Source organism: Brassica oleracea, chromosome C3 (genome assembly GCF_000695525.1).
Source record: "Brassica oleracea var. oleracea cultivar TO1000 chromosome C3, BOL, whole genome shotgun sequence".
In the NCBI taxonomy this organism is placed as follows: Eukaryota; Viridiplantae; Streptophyta; class Magnoliopsida; order Brassicales; family Brassicaceae; genus Brassica; species Brassica oleracea.
This window is the reverse complement of record NC_027750.1, coordinates 399,527-415,900: the sequence shown is the minus strand read 5'-3', so window position 1 is coordinate 415,900 and position 16,374 is coordinate 399,527. Positions and strand designations below refer to the sequence as shown.

Sequence of the window (16,374 nt, the reverse complement as noted above, 5' to 3'; positions counted from 1 at the left end):
TGTTTTTTTTTTTTTTTTTTTTTTAATTTAAATTATATAAAATAATACAAAACGGCAAATTCTCAAAATTCATGTTACGCACGCTTCCGGTCTCTCTGTCTCTTCAGTTTTAATTTTCTCTCTCTCTCTCTCTGTCTGTCTCTCCCGCCATGGAAATGACGACCGTGAAGATGCTCCACACAAATCATAAAAGACATTCATATCAATAAGGTAACGGCATTAACTCCGTTTATATTTGAAACGCCTTTTGAAAATCCGATATTTGTTTGTCATGATCTGATCGGATCTTGATTTAGAAGAAGAGATTAACTCCATTTTGTGCGTATGTGATTACATTTGAGAGTTTCATTTCGTTTGGGATCCCTCTTTTGATGACCTTCGAGGTACAACGTGCTAATCTACATTTTTGATGCTCTTTATGTTTGGAACTTTGCTTCCAGGTTTGATAAAATTTTGGTAGCCTGGATTGAGTTTTCTTTAAAGATCACAGCTCGCACAATGGGGAAGAACTTGCGTGAGAAAGTGACATGCTCCCCAATCCAAAACAACCATCCTGGATTCATGTGGGGACTCTTTGACATTCTTAAGCACAACCATTGGCGTTACATCAAGAAGCGTCTTCCTCACAAACGACCCATCGGTGGTAGACCAAGTGCTTCTGCTGGTAAGAAAACTTGATTCTAACATCTCAATCTCGTTTTCTTGTGCCATAGGTTTGTGTTGTCTCAGTCTTAGTCTTCTCATCAGACTGAAATTTCAAAAACACTTTTCATAATCTTCAAATATTTTTGGTTTGGTTTGTATCTGCTTGAAGCCATGTTACTATTATTAGATAAGTAACAAGGCATGCTATGCTTCTGTTTCATGTTCTCAGTTCCTAGCTGTATCTTCATGAGCATTTGAAACTAATAATGCCATATCTTTTAGGAACAAAAAACGAAGTAAATAACACAATTCCACCAGATGGTATGCCTAAAAGCAAGGTGGAAGATAACACAAATGTAGTAAGTCAATATGCATTAATTTAGCATAAAAATTATAAAGGCAGAAGATTCTTATAACCCCTTTCACGCATTGCCTTCATTGCATCAGGACTCTGGGAAAAGACCAAAGAAGCCTAGTTCTTCTGCAGTAAAGTCCAAAGATTCTTCTAACTCAGGGGAGAAGCCAAAAAGGAATCATAGTTCAGAAGACAAGTCCAAGAATCTCAACTCAGAGGAGAAGCGGAGAAGGAGACATTCAGAGATCAAAAAGTCTGTGAAAGCTTTGATCAAGGCACTTGTAATAGAAGACAAGTCTAAGAGGAAAGGCCGTCACCACAGAAGCTCCACTTATCCTGTCCAATCAGACCCAAAGGACAAGGAGTCATTGAGTGAAGTAAGAGAATCTTCTGACAAGGATTCCTCAGACAAGAAGATTTCCATTTCACCCTCCATTGGTTCTTTGAACCCTCTTTACCTCATGTCCGAGGAATCAAGCTACAGTGACAGCGAAGACTTCAAGTTAGAGAAAACCCCAGTTGATCATTCCAAGAAGAAGAAGGAGGAAGCTTGGCCTGATCCAAAGTTGAATGAGGATTATGATACATCATCATCGCCTAGACAGACAAAAGCATGTCTTGATGCTCTCAATCTGATACACATGAACAGAAACTTCTTGTTAAAAGTTCTGCAGGACCCTGGTTCTCCACTAGCCAGGCATTTCCAGAGAGAGCAATCTTTTAGCTCCAAGACCATGACTAGATCAGGATCCTTTCCTACTCATGATCATAGTAATGTACCACCAGCATCTCCTTCCATAGCTGTAGAACACAGAGCAGTGGAGAAACTTGCTAATGAAGATTCATCTAGTTACACGAGGAAGAGAGGAAAGAACCACCAAGTGGTGATCAAACGTTTCAAGGATCTAAGACAAAAGATAAAGCATGTCATCAACGAGAACAAGAGCGAGAAGCACCGTATCACTATGGATGCTGTCTTAGACAAAGTGCCTCGAAAGTACGGGTTCTCGAAAGATTTAAGACAAGACATCTTGTCTCACTGTTCTGCTACTAAGAAGGAAGGCGCAAAACCGAGGCAGATAGGAAGAACATCGTCGCTGTGTGGATCGGTTGATAGATATCTTCAGCTGTATGAAAAGAGCTTCCAAAAGAGCAACAGTATTTCAAAGTCTGAGGAACCGGCGTTGTCTTGTAAGATAGTTCCTAAGATCTTGGGAAGGATTCTTTCATTACCTGGAACTAAATCTCCTTATGCTTTGAAGACTGAGGACCTTCCTGGCCATTTTGAAACTTCAAGTAGATTAATAGAGCAGGAACAAGATGGTTTGGATGACATTTCAGAGATCTCAGACGATCAGTCTGAGTCTTCAGAACATGAAATGCCAGAGACTACAGATGATCTGTCTTCTGATGAGACAGAACAAGACAGAGAAACCTCTACGGTTGATGTTGAAACCGAAACAAAACCTTTGTATGAATCATCAGGAGACTATCCTACTTTTGATGAAAATGCTTCTGATGAATCTCACATCCCACGAGGTATCTTCAGCATCAAGTCACCTTTTCCTCTTGTCTCTTGTTTTTGACTAATGACAAACTTTCTTCTTTTGTAGATTTGAAGGTAGGGCACGATCGGGATACAGAGACTTGTGAAACAAGAAAACAGTTAGAAAGCATAACAGCAGAAGCTATAGACGAATACCTCCAGATAGAAGCACAAGATAAAGGGAAGTTCAACTATGTAAGAGACATTCTCGAGATCTCTGGTTTCAACGCACCAGAATCTCTCTCAATGTGGCAATCAGATTACCAGCCGCTAGATCCATTAGTCTACGAAGAAGTTGCCACAGCAGCAATAGCAGGATGTATGATCCAAGATCCAGAATGTTCAAGAAACTATGAAGAAGAAGAAGAAAGTGGTGGTAACTGCAACCACTTGCTTCTCTTTGATCTAATCAACGAGGTACTAATCGAAATCTACGAAAGGTCTTACCATTACTGTCCCAAGCAATTGTCAACTTTATGTAGAATCCATCCAATGCCAGTGGGGTATAGTGTTTTGAAAGATGTTTGGGTTAGAATAAAATTTTACTTGCGTTACAAGCCACACGATGAGGAGTCATTTGATGAGATTATGAATAGGGATTTGAGGAGAGATGATGGCTGGATGGATTTGCAGTTTGAGAGTGAGTGTGTTGGCATTGAAGTTGAGGATTTGATCTTTGAGGAGCTTCTTGAAGAACTGCTTGTATCCTGTTAAGAACTCGAATCATTTCTTTGGGTTGTTGTTGTTGATGTTCTGTTGCTTGGAGTTTAAGATACATAAAAGAGAAAACACGGTGTTTGTATGTAATTTTTAAAATGCCCAATCAAATTAATGTAGCTAAACTAAACAACCATGCCCGTCTAGCTCAGTTGGTAGAGCGCAAGGCTCTTAACCTTGTGGTCGTGGGTTCGAGCCCCACGGTGGGCGTCATCTTTGTTGCTTTTTGGAATAGTTCTAATAATTTTTACAAGGAAAGCAACAGCTTGTATAGTTTCCTGTTTCCTCCCTAAATACAAATATTATTCCTCTTATTAATCTTTGCTAGTTTTTTTGCTACTAGAGATTAGGTTAACCCACATGCCCCCAATAATACTACATGTTTTTTGTTTTATTCACGTACGTATACAAACACACTCTTTTAACTTTTTGTAGGGGATTAAACTTATCGACACTGCAATATTCCCATATGGATGGTTCTCCTAAGTTTACACACATTCGAATCGAATACCCACATAGAACGGACAAGGTCGATAATGGACCCACCCTCAAGCATGTTTGGCTTATCGTTTTGTTGAGAAATTTCACTTCAGTTTGACTTGAGTCTCTCTAAGGCAAACTTTCGAACGCTACTTTCCTTTTTGCAACATCTTGTTTTAGAGATTCTTTTGCTTTCAAATTGGATCAACCAAAGTAATTTAATCTAAACTGATACCAAAATCCTGAGGAAAACAAAACCATTATACATTTTTTTTTTTTTTGATCAAAACAAAACCATTATACTATGACCAAACATAACATATGAATAATGAATTCTTCCCCAATTTTTCATAAAATGTATATTTGTTAACTCTTATAGTAAAGAAATTATAAATTTGGTCTGAACTGATTACGTATGCGAGTGGAACAGTGGAAGAAGATGGCGACAAGTGGACGGTTTATAATTTCTTAACGAGCCTATAAATACGGAGTCTCCTCCGGGATTTAATTTCATCACTAGTTGTTTAAAAATCTTCTTCTTCAAGCAAATTAAAATCTTATTCGAAAATGTCTTGCTGTGGAGGAAACTGTGGTTGCGGAGCTGGCTGCAAGTGCGTTGGATGCGGAGGGTAAACTCTCAACTCTTACCACCTTTCTTAATTTTGGAGATAAAAACTTTATTAATTTTGACGTTTTTGGCTTTGTTCAGTTACAAAATGTACCCAGACTTGAGCTTCTCCGGCGAGACCACCACCACTGAGACTCTTGTCCTCGGCGTTGCTCCGTCGATGAACTCTCAGTACGAGGCTTCCGGCGAGACTTTCGTTGCCGAGAACGATGCCTGCAAATGCGGATCTGACTGCAAGTGCAACCCTTGCACCTGCAAATAGATAACCACATAAACCCCTAAGAGTTGCAATAAACCTTTATGTTATGTTTAATAATGGCTGATTTCTCCGGTTGTTTTGCCGGTGACAGTGAGTCTTGTCCTTCTGTGTGTGTGTTTTTTTGGTTTGGTCATGAGACATCTCTGTAAGCTTTATCTCTGCGACTATATATAAGCCAAAAGTATTATGGGTCCGAGTCTTAAGTTTCATTCAGATACTTAAAGTTACTACACAGCATAAGATCAAGCCATGTCTCTCTAGTCAAAAGCTTAAGTTGACAATCATTAAAATGTAGTACTCCGACACAAGTTCTTAAAAAAACCAACGAGTGTTGTTGTTTGGTAGAGACAGAACAACTAAGGTGTTGTTGTAGTAGTAGCAGAAACTGACTTCTCAAGAATCCCTTCTGTGGCTCTTTTGAACAAGTTATGTACCTGTCTTGAGGTGAAACCGAGCTTCTCCAAGTCAGCAAGCTGTTAAATATTAAAATAGTTGGTCAGTAGATGAACGAGAGTTTACGTTCAGCTCTCAGATGTAGAGTTTGAGGGGAGAAGAGTGAATGTAATACCGATTTTAGAGGGCTTGTTTCTCTGAGTTCAACTATGTACTCAGCCATCTTCTGTCCAATTCCCTTTATACAAAAGATATGAAACAGAGTCATGTGAAGTTTAACTAAATATTTGACTACGGAAGCATAATAGATTTTGTGAATTTATTGTGACTATTTGAGTCTGTTCACATGTAGATTTTTACCTTCAACTCCATTAGCTCTTCCCTGAGTGTTCAAATAGATAAACGATGAAGTTAGTTCTTGTGTCATCCTAAGGGTTCCGAGGAGGCAGATGAAGCGGAGAATAGAGATTAATCTTACATGTTTGCTGTATTCAAGAAGTGAACATATTCTCTTATGAGAGACGTCTGTGAAAAGAAAGAAGTTGCGAAAAAGATCAGATCTCTAGTTTCTTGTCAAGAGAATAGCACATGTTTTTTTTTTCTGAGAAAGGGCTAATAGCACATGTTTTTGCAGTTTAAAAAAAAAAGAATAGCACATGTTTTGGAAAATATTGATTCGTACCTTCACATTAGTGCTCCAAGCATTGAACTTCTGGCATGTGCCACTCATCTGCATATTCTCAGCGTTTGTAGAAATCATAGGTGTTTTTGGAGTCATTGGTTTGAGCATCGGAGGTGACCCATCAGCTGAGTTTGGTTTTGCATTTGATGTTATCGGAGATAGAGCTTCTCGAACAGGAGTGAGTTCAGATACCAACAGACTCTCTTTGCCAAATGCGTCTCTCTCATCTTCTTTGGTTGGAGAAGCTAAGTGCAGATTCTGAATTGGTTCCTGGATAATTCAAAGAACTCAATTACTTGAGTAAAGCTTTAAAGTAGGAATCCATCAACAAGAGCAGGTTAGATCAATTGTTTTTTCCACGATGACAGAAAAATAGAATGAATACCAATAAATGTGAAGCATCAGGAGTTTCCCCACCAAATAAGTTCCTGACAGCCACAAATGTGTCCCTGTGTATGCATATATTGTGAGGCAAGAAGCTATGGTATGTAGAAGATTAAGAACACAATCGTTCAAAGGGTTACCTCTGCCCTGTGCCAGTAAGTTTAGCACTTCTTGCAGTGGCTGATTTATGACAGCCGAGTTTCTTGACCGAGCTTTGAGAAAATAAAGGTTGATTTGTACCAATCAGGGGAGAACGTAGTGCCATCATTCTATGGGCGCTTTTCGTCTTCCCTTTTGATTCCAGCCAAGCTTGCAGTTTTGCTTCCATATCTATTTTAACCTTAGGAGTCTCTACCTTGGGATTCAAAGATATGATGTTTGTGATGTGCCTTGACCTTGCAGCCAAGCTAACAGTGCGAAGAGATTCTTGGTATTCACCCGGATTCTAAAACAAGAAAAACAAACAAAAAAAACTCATCACATTAGCCACTTGTCCTGATAAAAGCAATGAATTAACAGCAATAGTTCTTCCTACCAGACATGCGACCATGAGAGCTCTACTCGTTCCTCCAAGTGAGTCCTGCAGTATTCTTGTCAATTTGCTTTCCCTGTAAGGCACCCTCGGGAGGTTATTAATCAGAGCATAAACGGCATTGGAGAGTGCAAATAATGACTGGTTAATCTTGGCACTCTCTTGTAGACGGATTTCTTCATTGACTCCCTTTCTATTGTCTCCACTACCTGCTTAAGCCATGTCAAAGATAAAGAACATAAAGAGGGGCTTCTATTATTTGAATTAAATACTTGAAAAATGATAAGAAATTTTACCAGCCAGATCAATCAGATTGATTTTTCCAATGACACCCCCTTCTGATAATACTGAGATCACTAGCACTCCATGGCTTCTACTAGAGACATCATTAAAACAAGTGTGTGCAACTTTCCTCCGCTGAAGGCCACATGAGTACACCTCGTGAAACTCAGACATGGAGTTAACTGGGATACTAGAGAGTCCCTTAAGATGAACTTGTCCATTCTTATCGTCCCAAATAGCAACCTCGTTAGATTTAACCTCTAGGAGATCCAGGCATCTGTCCATGTAAACTTCATAATATGAAACCTCCGCTCTACTTGCTGTCTCCTCGCACATTGACAGGATAGTGGACATGGCTAATGGCATTAGTCCAGGCAGATCATCAGTTCCCTGAGGCAGAGTGGAAACCACATATCATTCAGTATTAGGACTTTAGGAGGAAGCAGTTTACAGTAAACCACAAAACAGTTTTGAGAAAGAGCTAACACATTCAACATAACAAAAAATCTCACAAGAGGAAGCTAATCCAGGTAACCAAATAAACCCTAAAATCTAAATGAGAGGACATTATAGCAAACGGACCTGCATCGTAAACGTTTTTCCGCTTCCGGTGGCTCCATAAGCAAGCACAGTAGCGTTGAAACCCCGAAAAATCTCTTGAATCAAAGGGTTGACATCTCTATCGAAGATCTGCTTCACATTCTCATCGCCATTCCCGTAAAACGCATCCAGCTGATAGCATTCGTTGCGACTGCTCCCAGAAACAATCACCAAATCAGCAATCGAGTTTCGTTCATTGAAAACTTACAAGCGACTAATGGAAAAATCGGAAGAGGCGCTTACCAGCTATCGGGATCTTTGAGGTAAACCGCCACTTCGCTGGAATCTCTACCATCGCCGTCGATTACGGAAACACACGATCGGACGTCGGGGATCTCTAAGGGAAGAAACGGACGAACTCTAACGACGACCCTAACCTTCGAGATCGAAGGGGAATCCGAAACGTTGGGTTTCACTGGAGTGGTTTTCGAATCCATATCTCTTGTGTGATGGAGAGAGAGGGAAAATGGTTGTTTTCAAAAATTTGAGTTTGTTTGAAATTGCTCCTTCTACTTTTTAAATGGGCTTACTAATGGGCCTACGATGACGTTTCATGCAATCGCGCGTTTGATCCAAACGCTAACACTCTTCTTGCTTTTAAAGACCGTTAAATCCCATTCCCGGTTTACAGTTTGCTTTTAAGATAACCGATTCTTTATAACAATACGGTTAAAACTCTTTGCTTTTGTATATATTTGAAAACTTTGTATAGAACAAAGAATGTTATTTTTAGCATCTATACTAATTATAGATGAATCTTTGGGATCAGAGAAACACCTGAGAGAAAAAAAGATATAAAGATCTTTTTCAAGTTAAGAAAATTCCTAGCGTCGTTTGATTGAGAACTTTGGAGCTCTGATCGAGTCCATGAGAACCAACCTGATAAGAATATAAAGATGATATTACCATCCATTCAAACTTTGTCCTACTTATTCAGTCATTGTTGAGACACACAAAATATTTTACTCACCATGTCTGTTAATGCAGCGTAACGTTCTTCATTCAGGTATAGTCGTTTTCCTCTGAACATATTGGTATCCTGCCAACAAAAAACGAACGAAAAAAAGAAGAAATATCAATCTGTAACCTTAGCACGCGAACATCTGAATCAACAAGATCATACCTCTTCTCCAAACGTATCCAAGTAAAGTGATGGCCAAGATGATTGTCTTCCAAATCTTTGTAGCAAAATTGTGGTCCGCTGTTGATTAATGAAGGCTAGTAGTTAATTAAAAGCCCAAGAATATATAAGGAGACTAAAAGAAACTTTTATCTACAAGAAGCGATACCCGTATCAGAAGAAATACACCAGTACCAGCACCACAGGTGACTGCATGAGTCTGACAACCACTTTCTCTGTAAAAGTACGTATTTATTTTAGTTTCCGAAAACAACAACAATGATATTTGGAGAATAGTGAAAGTGAAGCAAATACCTGCAACAAGGTGGCCTTATGGGAGAACACAATCTTCCACAAAGAAGACATAATGCAGGTTCTTCCAGAACTTCCTTGCAGCTGCTGCAAGGTTTCTTGATATACCTAATAAGAAAAACATGCTCCTTGATTAAGCAAAGTGTTCTTTGAATGGGGAAAAATGTGGAAAAAAATCACATAAAGAAATGCTGCTGCAAACCTTTGCAATAGGTCCTGGTATAAATTGGGTAACTTCATAAGCTGGAAAGGAACTACAGGTGTTATGCAAAGAGGCTCTTTAACTCTGTAAACTTTGTATTCCTTCTGGAAATGTCCAAGCCATGTTTGTGTTGAGGACCGGAGAAGTTCATCACTGAGAATGGTATCAATAGGCGGAATCTTGAACATTTTCTCCAATTCATTCACATGATTCAGCTCCGACTGGGGACTATGCATGAAATCCATATTGTCACTGGTGGACTCATCAAACTTATCTACCTCTTCATGAAGCTTTCCAGAAGTAGTAGTTTCCAGTAGCCTCCACAGCATTGCACATCTCCTCAAGAAAGGAAGACTATATTTACGGATAGTCTCTTTTATATCACATGATAAATCCATATTGTTAGACCTGAAATACTCCCAACCACCTGATTCTCTCAAAGCGATGGAGATGTCGCTAAGCAGGTTATCTAAGTTACTCAAGTCAAACATGCGACCTGCGCAATAGGCAATTATAGTCTGCACCAAAGACAACATGATATTAGGAAAAGTGTGTCTTAAGAGGCAAAACTAGTCAGAGTGCAGTGAACAATATGGCATACCTGAACAAGAGACACGCTGTAGAAAATATGCACAAGTGATAATAGAGATTCCTGGCAGGTGATGAAAGGAGAAGGGAGACAAAAAAGAGCCCACATCAGTGATGAAAATGGGTCATGGAAAAGAACTGGATCAGATGATCGATTCCAGAGCAGGTTTATATTCTTCAATGAATCTGCTGTGCATGAAAAGATGGCAAAACTCTTCTCAGATATTATCAAGAAACATCATCTAAGGTTAGCAACTAATTCACTGATAACTGTGAAATTGTAGATAGACTAATGTCAGTTTTAATCGCGCACATGGGGGTCATGTAGATAGACAATGCTATATAATTGATTCTCATTCAGAATTGGAAAAGAGTACCTTCACTTCCAAAAATGCTGCTCGAAGGACTACTTGAAATTCCAGAGCATATAGACTCTGCAAGATGCTTCAAGCCCACAAATCTCTGACAAACATGTAAAGCATTCTTTGTTCGGGTGCTCTGTACCACTCGTAATAAGAGTAACAAAGCAGTTCCCTTAGAGGTATTTAACTCTTCATACAAGGAGTCAATACAATAGACAGGAAACACTGAACTCTTCGCACAGCGAGTAACAATTTCCATTGAAATAAGAGAGTACTTAAGGGTGTCCCACATTACGATTGATTGTGATAACCAATGACTTCCCGGAAAATTTTCCTGTCGCTCAGAAAAATAGAAATTCCAGAGCTTGTTAGAAACAGATTCAAGATCTTTCCTTATTGATTCATCTCCCTGCAGGGAAACTGTTCTAACGCAATCACCATCTTCGATCTCGTCAGCCGCAGATCGTAGTAGACACAACGCTTCACAGAGCCGAAGAGAAGGCATCTGTGCATCTGATTTACCTAACATATCATGCGAACTTTCCTGTATACTTGAGACAGAACATAAATCTCCGGCACATGCAGGCAATACAGAATTAGCTAGTCCCCGGCATGCAGGACAGAGAAATTCTCCCTGACAGAAGAAACAATGTTAAAGCTTCAGAAGGAGGCAGATTAAAGCCCCAGAAAATATCTTTAAATTGGTCACGTACCAGTTTTAGATCCACAATATGTGCACCTTCAAAGACATTTCTTCCGTCCGACCTACACATCCAAACAAAAGAAAGACGCTTTTAAAATGCAGTGTTAATATCGTAGCTGTAAATCAGGGGAATCAAAATAAATAATTCAAATTATGCACAACATGTCGGAAGGAGATATCAAAATGGACGAAAAAGGGTTCACCTATCTACAAGATGATATATTAATTTCTTTTGTTTCTCACCTATGACTATAAGAATTCAAACATGGCTCACCTTTCCTTTAAGGACTTTAAATATCGTTCAAGGCAGCTTTGATGCACAGCATGCCCACATGATGAAAGATAAACCCCATCACAGTCAGTAGGGTGAAACCCATCTGAACTGACATCCGAATGTCTAGAGGTTTGTCTTGATTGAATATCAGGAACTCTTACTTGCAAAGTAGGTAGGCCACCAACAGGATTTCTCTCTGAACTACTTTCAGCAGCATGTGGTCGTTGATCTACATGTGTAAGGCTTTGATTTATAACGTTATTAATTTTTCTGCGAGCAGTTTGATACATAGCTATTTCCATTGATTCCATGTTAGATTCATCTTTTCCCATCCCGTCGCTAGACCTCTTCTCCGTCTGACCATTCCTTATAAGCCGGGTTGTTAAAGATTCAAACACGGAATCTGTAGCAGGCTCAGAGGTTGCATCATGCGGAATCATTAAACTATCTGAGGAAAAATTACGTCTCAGGACCACGCGAACTCCATCAACCGACATATTCTTTTCTGACTGTGAACGTTGATCCCAAGATGGAGGGCCTCTATCCACAAAACTCAAAAGTTTAGATTTCTGCAGGCAAAACAGAGATAATTAAGAATGATGCAAGACGAAACCTCCTAGTAGTTTATGTTTATTTAACACTAAAAGTCACAAGTAATAGATAATCTATGCTACCAACCTGGAGAAAAATCAAGAAAGAAACCGGGTCTTTGGAATCTGGGTCATGGCAGAGGGAACAAACTTCACGAACAGCAATTTCTGAATCCTGTTCCATTAGGGAATCACTTGTTTCAGTTTCAGATCTTGGATCATCATCATCCATGCTGGAACTCAAGGTAGACAAGAATTTTGCCTGTTCAGCTTTCATTTTAGCCTGCATCGAAATTAGAATAACCATAACTATCATTTCCTGGATCTAGTCGATTCTTACTGTAGATAACAAGTGAATAATGAACATTTAAACTATTTGGCCGTCATATTAAAAAAGAATATTCTATTACTACCGAGGAATGTATGTCTACGACATGCATGCTTTTTGTTGATAAAACATCATGAGAACATAGAATTGAAATTCGAAATATTTTTTACCAGAATAGCAGCCTGCCTCTCTCTAGCTTTAGCCTTGCGTTTCGCATCAGAAGCAGCGCCTGACGTGACTTTATCAAATCCAGATTGACTGACAACCTCCGGGGCAAGACTTTGCAATAGCTTCATACAGACAGAATCAATTGCACTGAACTTCTTCAGCAACTTTGCAATCCAGGACGAAATATTGCAACGGCCTGCCTCTGGAAATTGATGGAGACCATCGTCTTTACGAGTCCTCATTAATGAAACAAGAAGAGACAACAAACTTTCATGTCCAGTCCTTTGATTTATACCCATTATTTCCAGACCAGCCAATTCGAGAATCGGAATCGAATCTTCTACGCAACAAGCCTGAATATTAGATTCCCTTTGTTGAGTGCAAATATCCAATGATAGCGAGAGTAAGTGCAAAGCGGTTATGAGAACGCCATCTGGAGCACGTGATTTAACAGAAGTACCACTCTGTAGTGCGTAGTATAAAGCAGAGGAAATGATTTGAAAAGTGGCTTTGCAAGTTCCTATTCTAGAAAGCCCCTTTAAAGGCGGGTAGATCATTCGCCACCTAGGAAGCTGAGTGGCCAACGCAGACACTCCACAATAGCGTGAAAATCTTTCTTCTGCAGATTGCAATCCTCCTGAATGCAAACGAGGGTGATAGAGATTCAACTCCTTCCAACAAGATGACCGTAGTGAATACTTTCCCTGCCAAAGAACTAATGTCAATTTCTTTTTACATAGCATGTCAAATTAAAGGTGAGGCCAGCATATGGGTTTAAATCAAGACCTGGTTCATGCCGGATGGATTACAATAGTCTGAAACGTTATCTAAGACCTCCTGGAGCTCATCCGACTTGGAGAGATCACGGGGTAAAGATTTGACCAATTGACTACGAGTGAAATCTCCAGTAGCCAACTTGCAGATGATCTCTCTTCTCAAACTTTCAGCAGTAGAAAAACCACAAAATCGCCTTTCTTGCAGAATCTGTATCAGAAGAGCAAGCATTTCCTGGACCAAAACTGGTTCATACCTGAAAAAAACAATTATGATAAAAATCATGTCAAGATCCGGCAATAGTAAAAGCTTTAGATGCAAGAGAGTCATTCTGACTTGACCATAATAATACAATTAATTAAAGACAATATGCTTGTTCTACTTTAAAGACCGATCTATCAAATGAAGAGGCAATCATATTGTAGGAGATAACTTGACAGTTTGAATGTTGCAGAGCTCTTAAACCATGTACTGAGATCAATTAGTAGTAATAGGACAATAGTTACATACTCATTTGTTATATCGAGGTTTAGTGAAAGATAGCTCGAGAGCCCAAACCGACTGAGAAGCTTATTAACATAAGAATCTGCAGGAGCCAACGCACCACAACATTGCAGGAGAAATAGATCAAGTTCAAGCCCCTGTTCTGACCTGTAAACGGAAACAAGTAGAATGAGAAACATGCGAGTAAATTATGAACTACAAGATTTCATGACAGCAAAAGTGTTATTTCACATACCGACGAACTGACCGATACCACTCACAAGATACTAATGCAGTATCCCCATTCTTCTTCCACATTCCAGCGATAACTTGGGCACAGAACACCCTTACCCGGAGAACATGCTCCATAACAAGTGCAGAAAATCCACAAGGATGGAAATCTCCTAAAACATAGCTGAAGCAGTCGGCCTGTGGGATCTCAAGACTAACATTGACTCCATGGTGCAAAGTTGATTCTCCATAACACATCCTTAATGCTTTTGCTATGAGCAAAGAAAGTAATCGGTGTAACGGTAGATGGACTGATATAGCCTGAAAGCTCACATCGTAGTGGATGTCCGGCCAATCACACAAACCAAGTATATGTACTCCTGATGCATTCTCCGTAGGATCGGAAGAGTTGCGAGATAATCTCCTACAGTCAGTCCTAACATCTGCCTGAACCTCCGTACTCGGTTCTCTACTAGATACACTTCTGCCGCTAGGAGAAACCAACTTGCAAAGAAATTTTGATATACCTTCATCATTTCCTAAGCAAGTCTCCAGAACTTTCAAACACTCGCGTATCAACCATATGGCAGAAGAAGGAATCAGGGTACGGAAAGCGTCAACTTCGTGGACTTCAGAAGCCATCGAGCTATCAAAGAAGCTGCTACTTATCATCGCAGTACATACAGAATCTTTATGAGACAATTTCCCAACTTTTGCATACCTTTCTCCATCTCCATCAGCCTTGGTGGTTCTCTCATTTTCTAATTGTTCATCACTGGCAGGAGAATATGCACCATTAACCAACAGAGAGTGAATACCAGCTATTGAGTGACTCAAATCAAAGAACAAATGCATGTTCTCATTTTCTTCTTCAATATGGATTCCAGTCTCTCTTTTCAGAGGATCCATTCCTTGAGCAACGGTCAATATTTTCAACCATGATCTTGATAACTCCAGATGTTCATGTGTTGCGTACTTCGAAACTACATCATGGCTCGTAACATATTTCAAGTCTGCAATGACACGGTCACTTATCTCACACAACCGTACCCACTTTGTAGCCTACAAAAGAAAACTGTCAACTACATTTCACTGAGAACACAATCAAATCTGAAATAAAACTCATCACCGTTAACGTAACACAATAGTGAATAAATGAGAAAAGAAGCTAGTGTTACCTGTAGCACACCATCCTCCCCACAACAAGAAAGAAAGATATCGCTGAGGCATCCCAAAAGCATTGCTAGCAAATTCATTTCCTTCACCAGAACTGTTGCTAGAGTTGGCACCGTGAAGAATTGCACAGAAAACAGAGGCAGTATTGGATATTTCATGAACTTGGGATCATCACCCTTCTCAACCGCTCCACTAACGACAAGCGGATAGTAACTCACAAGCGCTTTTGCAAATTCCGGCTTAAAGACTGGATCTCCAATCAATTTGAGGAACAAGTCGTGCAGTTTCTTCATAACATCTTGGTCCAAGAACCTCTCAGCCTTTACGAGAAGTATCAATAGACCACTTGAAGCGACAATCCTTCTAGAAACGAAACTTAGCAAACTCTCACTGGACTTATAAAATCCCAGAAGCATCTCAACCACTGCGAATGTCATCTCGTTGGACATCTTTTGGCGTACCGCAAGAGCATCGTTGGATCTAGCATCTTTCTTACGAATACCTTCCGCGGATAAGAGCTTGCTATTCCAACAAGCAAAAAGAGCATCAAGTACAGGCCCAACCGACTCCGCTAGATTCTCCGAGAGGGGCTGAATCTGCTCGGAGCCTTTATGATTCGAACAGAAACCTTCTTGTTTCCACGCTGCATCATCCCCACAATCGCAACAGCCACCGCTCGTGTAGGTGATCGAATAATCGTGGGAGCTGTGATCGCCATTCTCGAAACAAGCCACGCAGATCGCGCAAGTGGAGTCACTCTCGCACGTCCTGCACCGATACGCTATGTCGTTCTCTCCCCAGACGGAGCCGCAGACGCCTCGCTGATCAACGTTCAGTTTCGCCAGACTCTTCAAGGAAACGCCAGGCTCGTCCTGGAACATCAGCCACTGCAGCCAGCTCATGCTCTCCCTGAACCTCTTCTTCATGGTGGGACTCACCGCAGACAAGCGAGACCGTTCCCTAGTTCCCTTCAATCCAATTTTCACATCCTCATCTGTAGGTAAGAGAGCAGAGACGATCTCCGAAGTCCTGGATCGGTTAGATCTAACGAATTCCACTAGGCCACGCTTGGAACAGCATTTCTTAGGTACCCCAACAGACGCAAGCCTCTACAAAAAAAAACAAAAAAAAAAAAACAAATGACATTGCTACTATAATGAATCAGCAACAGTCCAGAGAGCACATAGTAAAACAATACCTTGAGGAGAGAATTATTTGCACGCGAGTCGGTCTCCATCTACAAAAGACAAGCGAGGACGATGAGACTCGGATTGAAGCAACGAAGTGATCCTCCTCGCACACACTTTACGCAAAACCTGAATCGTTCGGCGTAGCTGTAAATACCAACGAATCAAATTATATCTAAAATCGAAGAAGAAGATATATATATATATACCTCCAATCGTCTTAGATAAAAACCCTAGATTCTCCGATTGCCGCAGGGGAACGTCGAATTCGAAAGGGTTTATGACGATGAGAGGGGAGGCTTATGTTTACTGGGGCGGATTACTATCGAGTTTGGATTTTAATTTGCAACTAGATCTCGATCAGTGTGGGTTT

The 16,374-nt window shown here is 40.2% G+C and overlaps 4 protein-coding genes and 1 non-coding gene across 8 annotated transcripts; 3 read left to right on the top strand and 2 right to left on the bottom strand.

Annotated features, from left to right (window-relative positions):
• The first annotated feature begins 498 nt into the window (after nt 1–498).
• LOC106333898 (protein TRM32-like) lies at nt 499–3,260 on the top strand. Of its 2 annotated transcripts, XM_013772285.1 has the most exons (5): nt 499–664; nt 928–1,004; nt 1,093–2,529; nt 2,631–2,963; nt 3,143–3,160. In XM_013772285.1, the coding sequence occupies exons 1-5, from the start codon at nt 499–501 to the stop codon at nt 3,158–3,160; spliced, it is 2,031 nt and encodes a 676-aa protein (XP_013627739.1). The 2 variants fall into 2 exon arrangements, with proteins under 2 accessions (XP_013627739.1, XP_013627738.1); XM_013772284.1 differs by having other exon boundaries at nt 2,631–3,260.
• A 140-nt stretch (nt 3,261–3,400) lies between these two features.
• Nucleotides 3,401–3,473, top strand: TRNAK-CUU. Its single transcript has one exon. It is a non-coding gene; the product is annotated as a tRNA-Lys (tRNA).
• A 774-nt stretch (nt 3,474–4,247) lies between these two features.
• Nucleotides 4,248–4,836, top strand: LOC106328585 (metallothionein-like protein type 2, MT2-22). The gene is made up of 2 exons (XM_013767061.1): nt 4,248–4,372; nt 4,453–4,836. The coding sequence occupies exons 1-2, from the start codon at nt 4,311–4,313 to the stop codon at nt 4,631–4,633; spliced, it is 243 nt and encodes an 80-aa protein (XP_013622515.1). The 5' UTR covers nt 4,248–4,310; the 3' UTR covers nt 4,634–4,836.
• LOC106328584 (kinesin-like protein KIF22) lies at nt 4,747–7,990 on the bottom strand. Its single transcript, XM_013767060.1, has 11 exons — nt 7,747–7,990; nt 7,486–7,654; nt 6,918–7,293; nt 6,625–6,830; nt 6,230–6,534; nt 6,091–6,154; nt 5,706–5,975; nt 5,502–5,548; nt 5,384–5,405; nt 5,199–5,261; nt 4,747–5,103 (listed from the first exon to the last, which is right to left on the bottom strand). The coding sequence occupies exons 1-11, from the start codon at nt 7,938–7,940 to the stop codon at nt 4,987–4,989; spliced, it is 1,833 nt and encodes a 610-aa protein (XP_013622514.1). The 5' UTR covers nt 7,941–7,990; the 3' UTR covers nt 4,747–4,986.
• A 177-nt stretch (nt 7,991–8,167) lies between these two features.
• LOC106334871 (E3 ubiquitin-protein ligase PRT6-like) lies at nt 8,168–16,355 on the bottom strand. Of its 3 annotated transcripts, none has more exons than XM_013773256.1 (18): nt 16,211–16,355; nt 16,013–16,148; nt 14,817–15,923; nt 13,664–14,700; nt 13,435–13,575; nt 12,937–13,180; nt 12,153–12,854; nt 11,743–11,937; nt 11,065–11,633; nt 10,801–10,852; nt 10,103–10,721; nt 9,739–9,914; nt 9,138–9,655; nt 8,939–9,043; nt 8,793–8,859; nt 8,627–8,704; nt 8,474–8,542; nt 8,168–8,382 (listed from the first exon to the last, which is right to left on the bottom strand). In XM_013773256.1, exons 2-18 carry the CDS (start codon nt 16,049–16,051, stop codon nt 8,311–8,313), a joined length of 5,790 nt encoding a protein of 1,929 aa, XP_013628710.1. In that variant the 5' UTR covers nt 16,052–16,148; nt 16,211–16,355; the 3' UTR covers nt 8,168–8,310. The 3 variants fall into 3 exon arrangements, with proteins under 3 accessions (XP_013628710.1, XP_013628709.1, XP_013628711.1); XM_013773255.1 differs by having other exon boundaries at nt 16,013–16,130; XM_013773257.1 differs by having other exon boundaries at nt 9,739–9,911; nt 16,013–16,130.
• Between the last annotated feature and the right edge of the window lie 19 nt (nt 16,356–16,374).

Excerpts from the sequence above, each read along its gene's own strand:
- LOC106333898 (XM_013772284.1), top strand. The coding sequence starts at position 499 with ATGGGGAAGAACTTGCGTGAGAAAGTGACATGCTCCCCAATCCAAAAC. Across the intron at positions 1,005-1,092 it reads TGGAAGATAACACAAATGTA|GACTCTGGGAAAAGACCAAA; the intron begins GTAAGTCAATAT and ends TCATTGCATCAG. Across the intron at positions 2,530-2,630 it reads ATGCTTCTGATGAATCTCAC|GATCGGGATACAGAGACTTG; the intron begins ATCCCACGAGGT and ends AAGGTAGGGCAC.
- LOC106328584 (XM_013767060.1), bottom strand. The coding sequence starts at position 7,940 with ATGGATTCGAAAACCACTCCAGTGAAACCCAACGTTTCGGATTCCCCT. Across the intron at positions 7,294-7,485 it reads GAAAAACGTTTACGATGCAG|GGAACTGATGATCTGCCTGG; the intron begins GTCCGTTTGCTA and ends ACTCTGCCTCAG. Across the intron at positions 5,104-5,198 it reads AAACAAGCCCTCTAAAATCG|CTTGCTGACTTGGAGAAGCT; the intron begins GTATTACATTCA and ends AATATTTAACAG.
- LOC106334871 (XM_013773256.1), bottom strand. The coding sequence starts at position 16,051 with ATGGAGACCGACTCGCGTGCAAATAATTCTCTCCTCAAG. Across the intron at positions 12,855-12,936 it reads ATCCATCCGGCATGAACCAG|GGAAAGTATTCACTACGGTC; the intron begins GTCTTGATTTAA and ends GTTCTTTGGCAG. Across the intron at positions 10,722-10,800 it reads ATATTGTGGATCTAAAACTG|GGAGAATTTCTCTGTCCTGC; the intron begins GTACGTGACCAA and ends TTCTTCTGTCAG.
- LOC106328585 (XM_013767061.1), top strand. The coding sequence starts at position 4,311 with ATGTCTTGCTGTGGAGGAAACTGTGGTTGCGGAGCTGGCTGCAAGTGC. Across the intron at positions 4,373-4,452 it reads AAGTGCGTTGGATGCGGAGG|TTACAAAATGTACCCAGACT; the intron begins GTAAACTCTCAA and ends GGCTTTGTTCAG.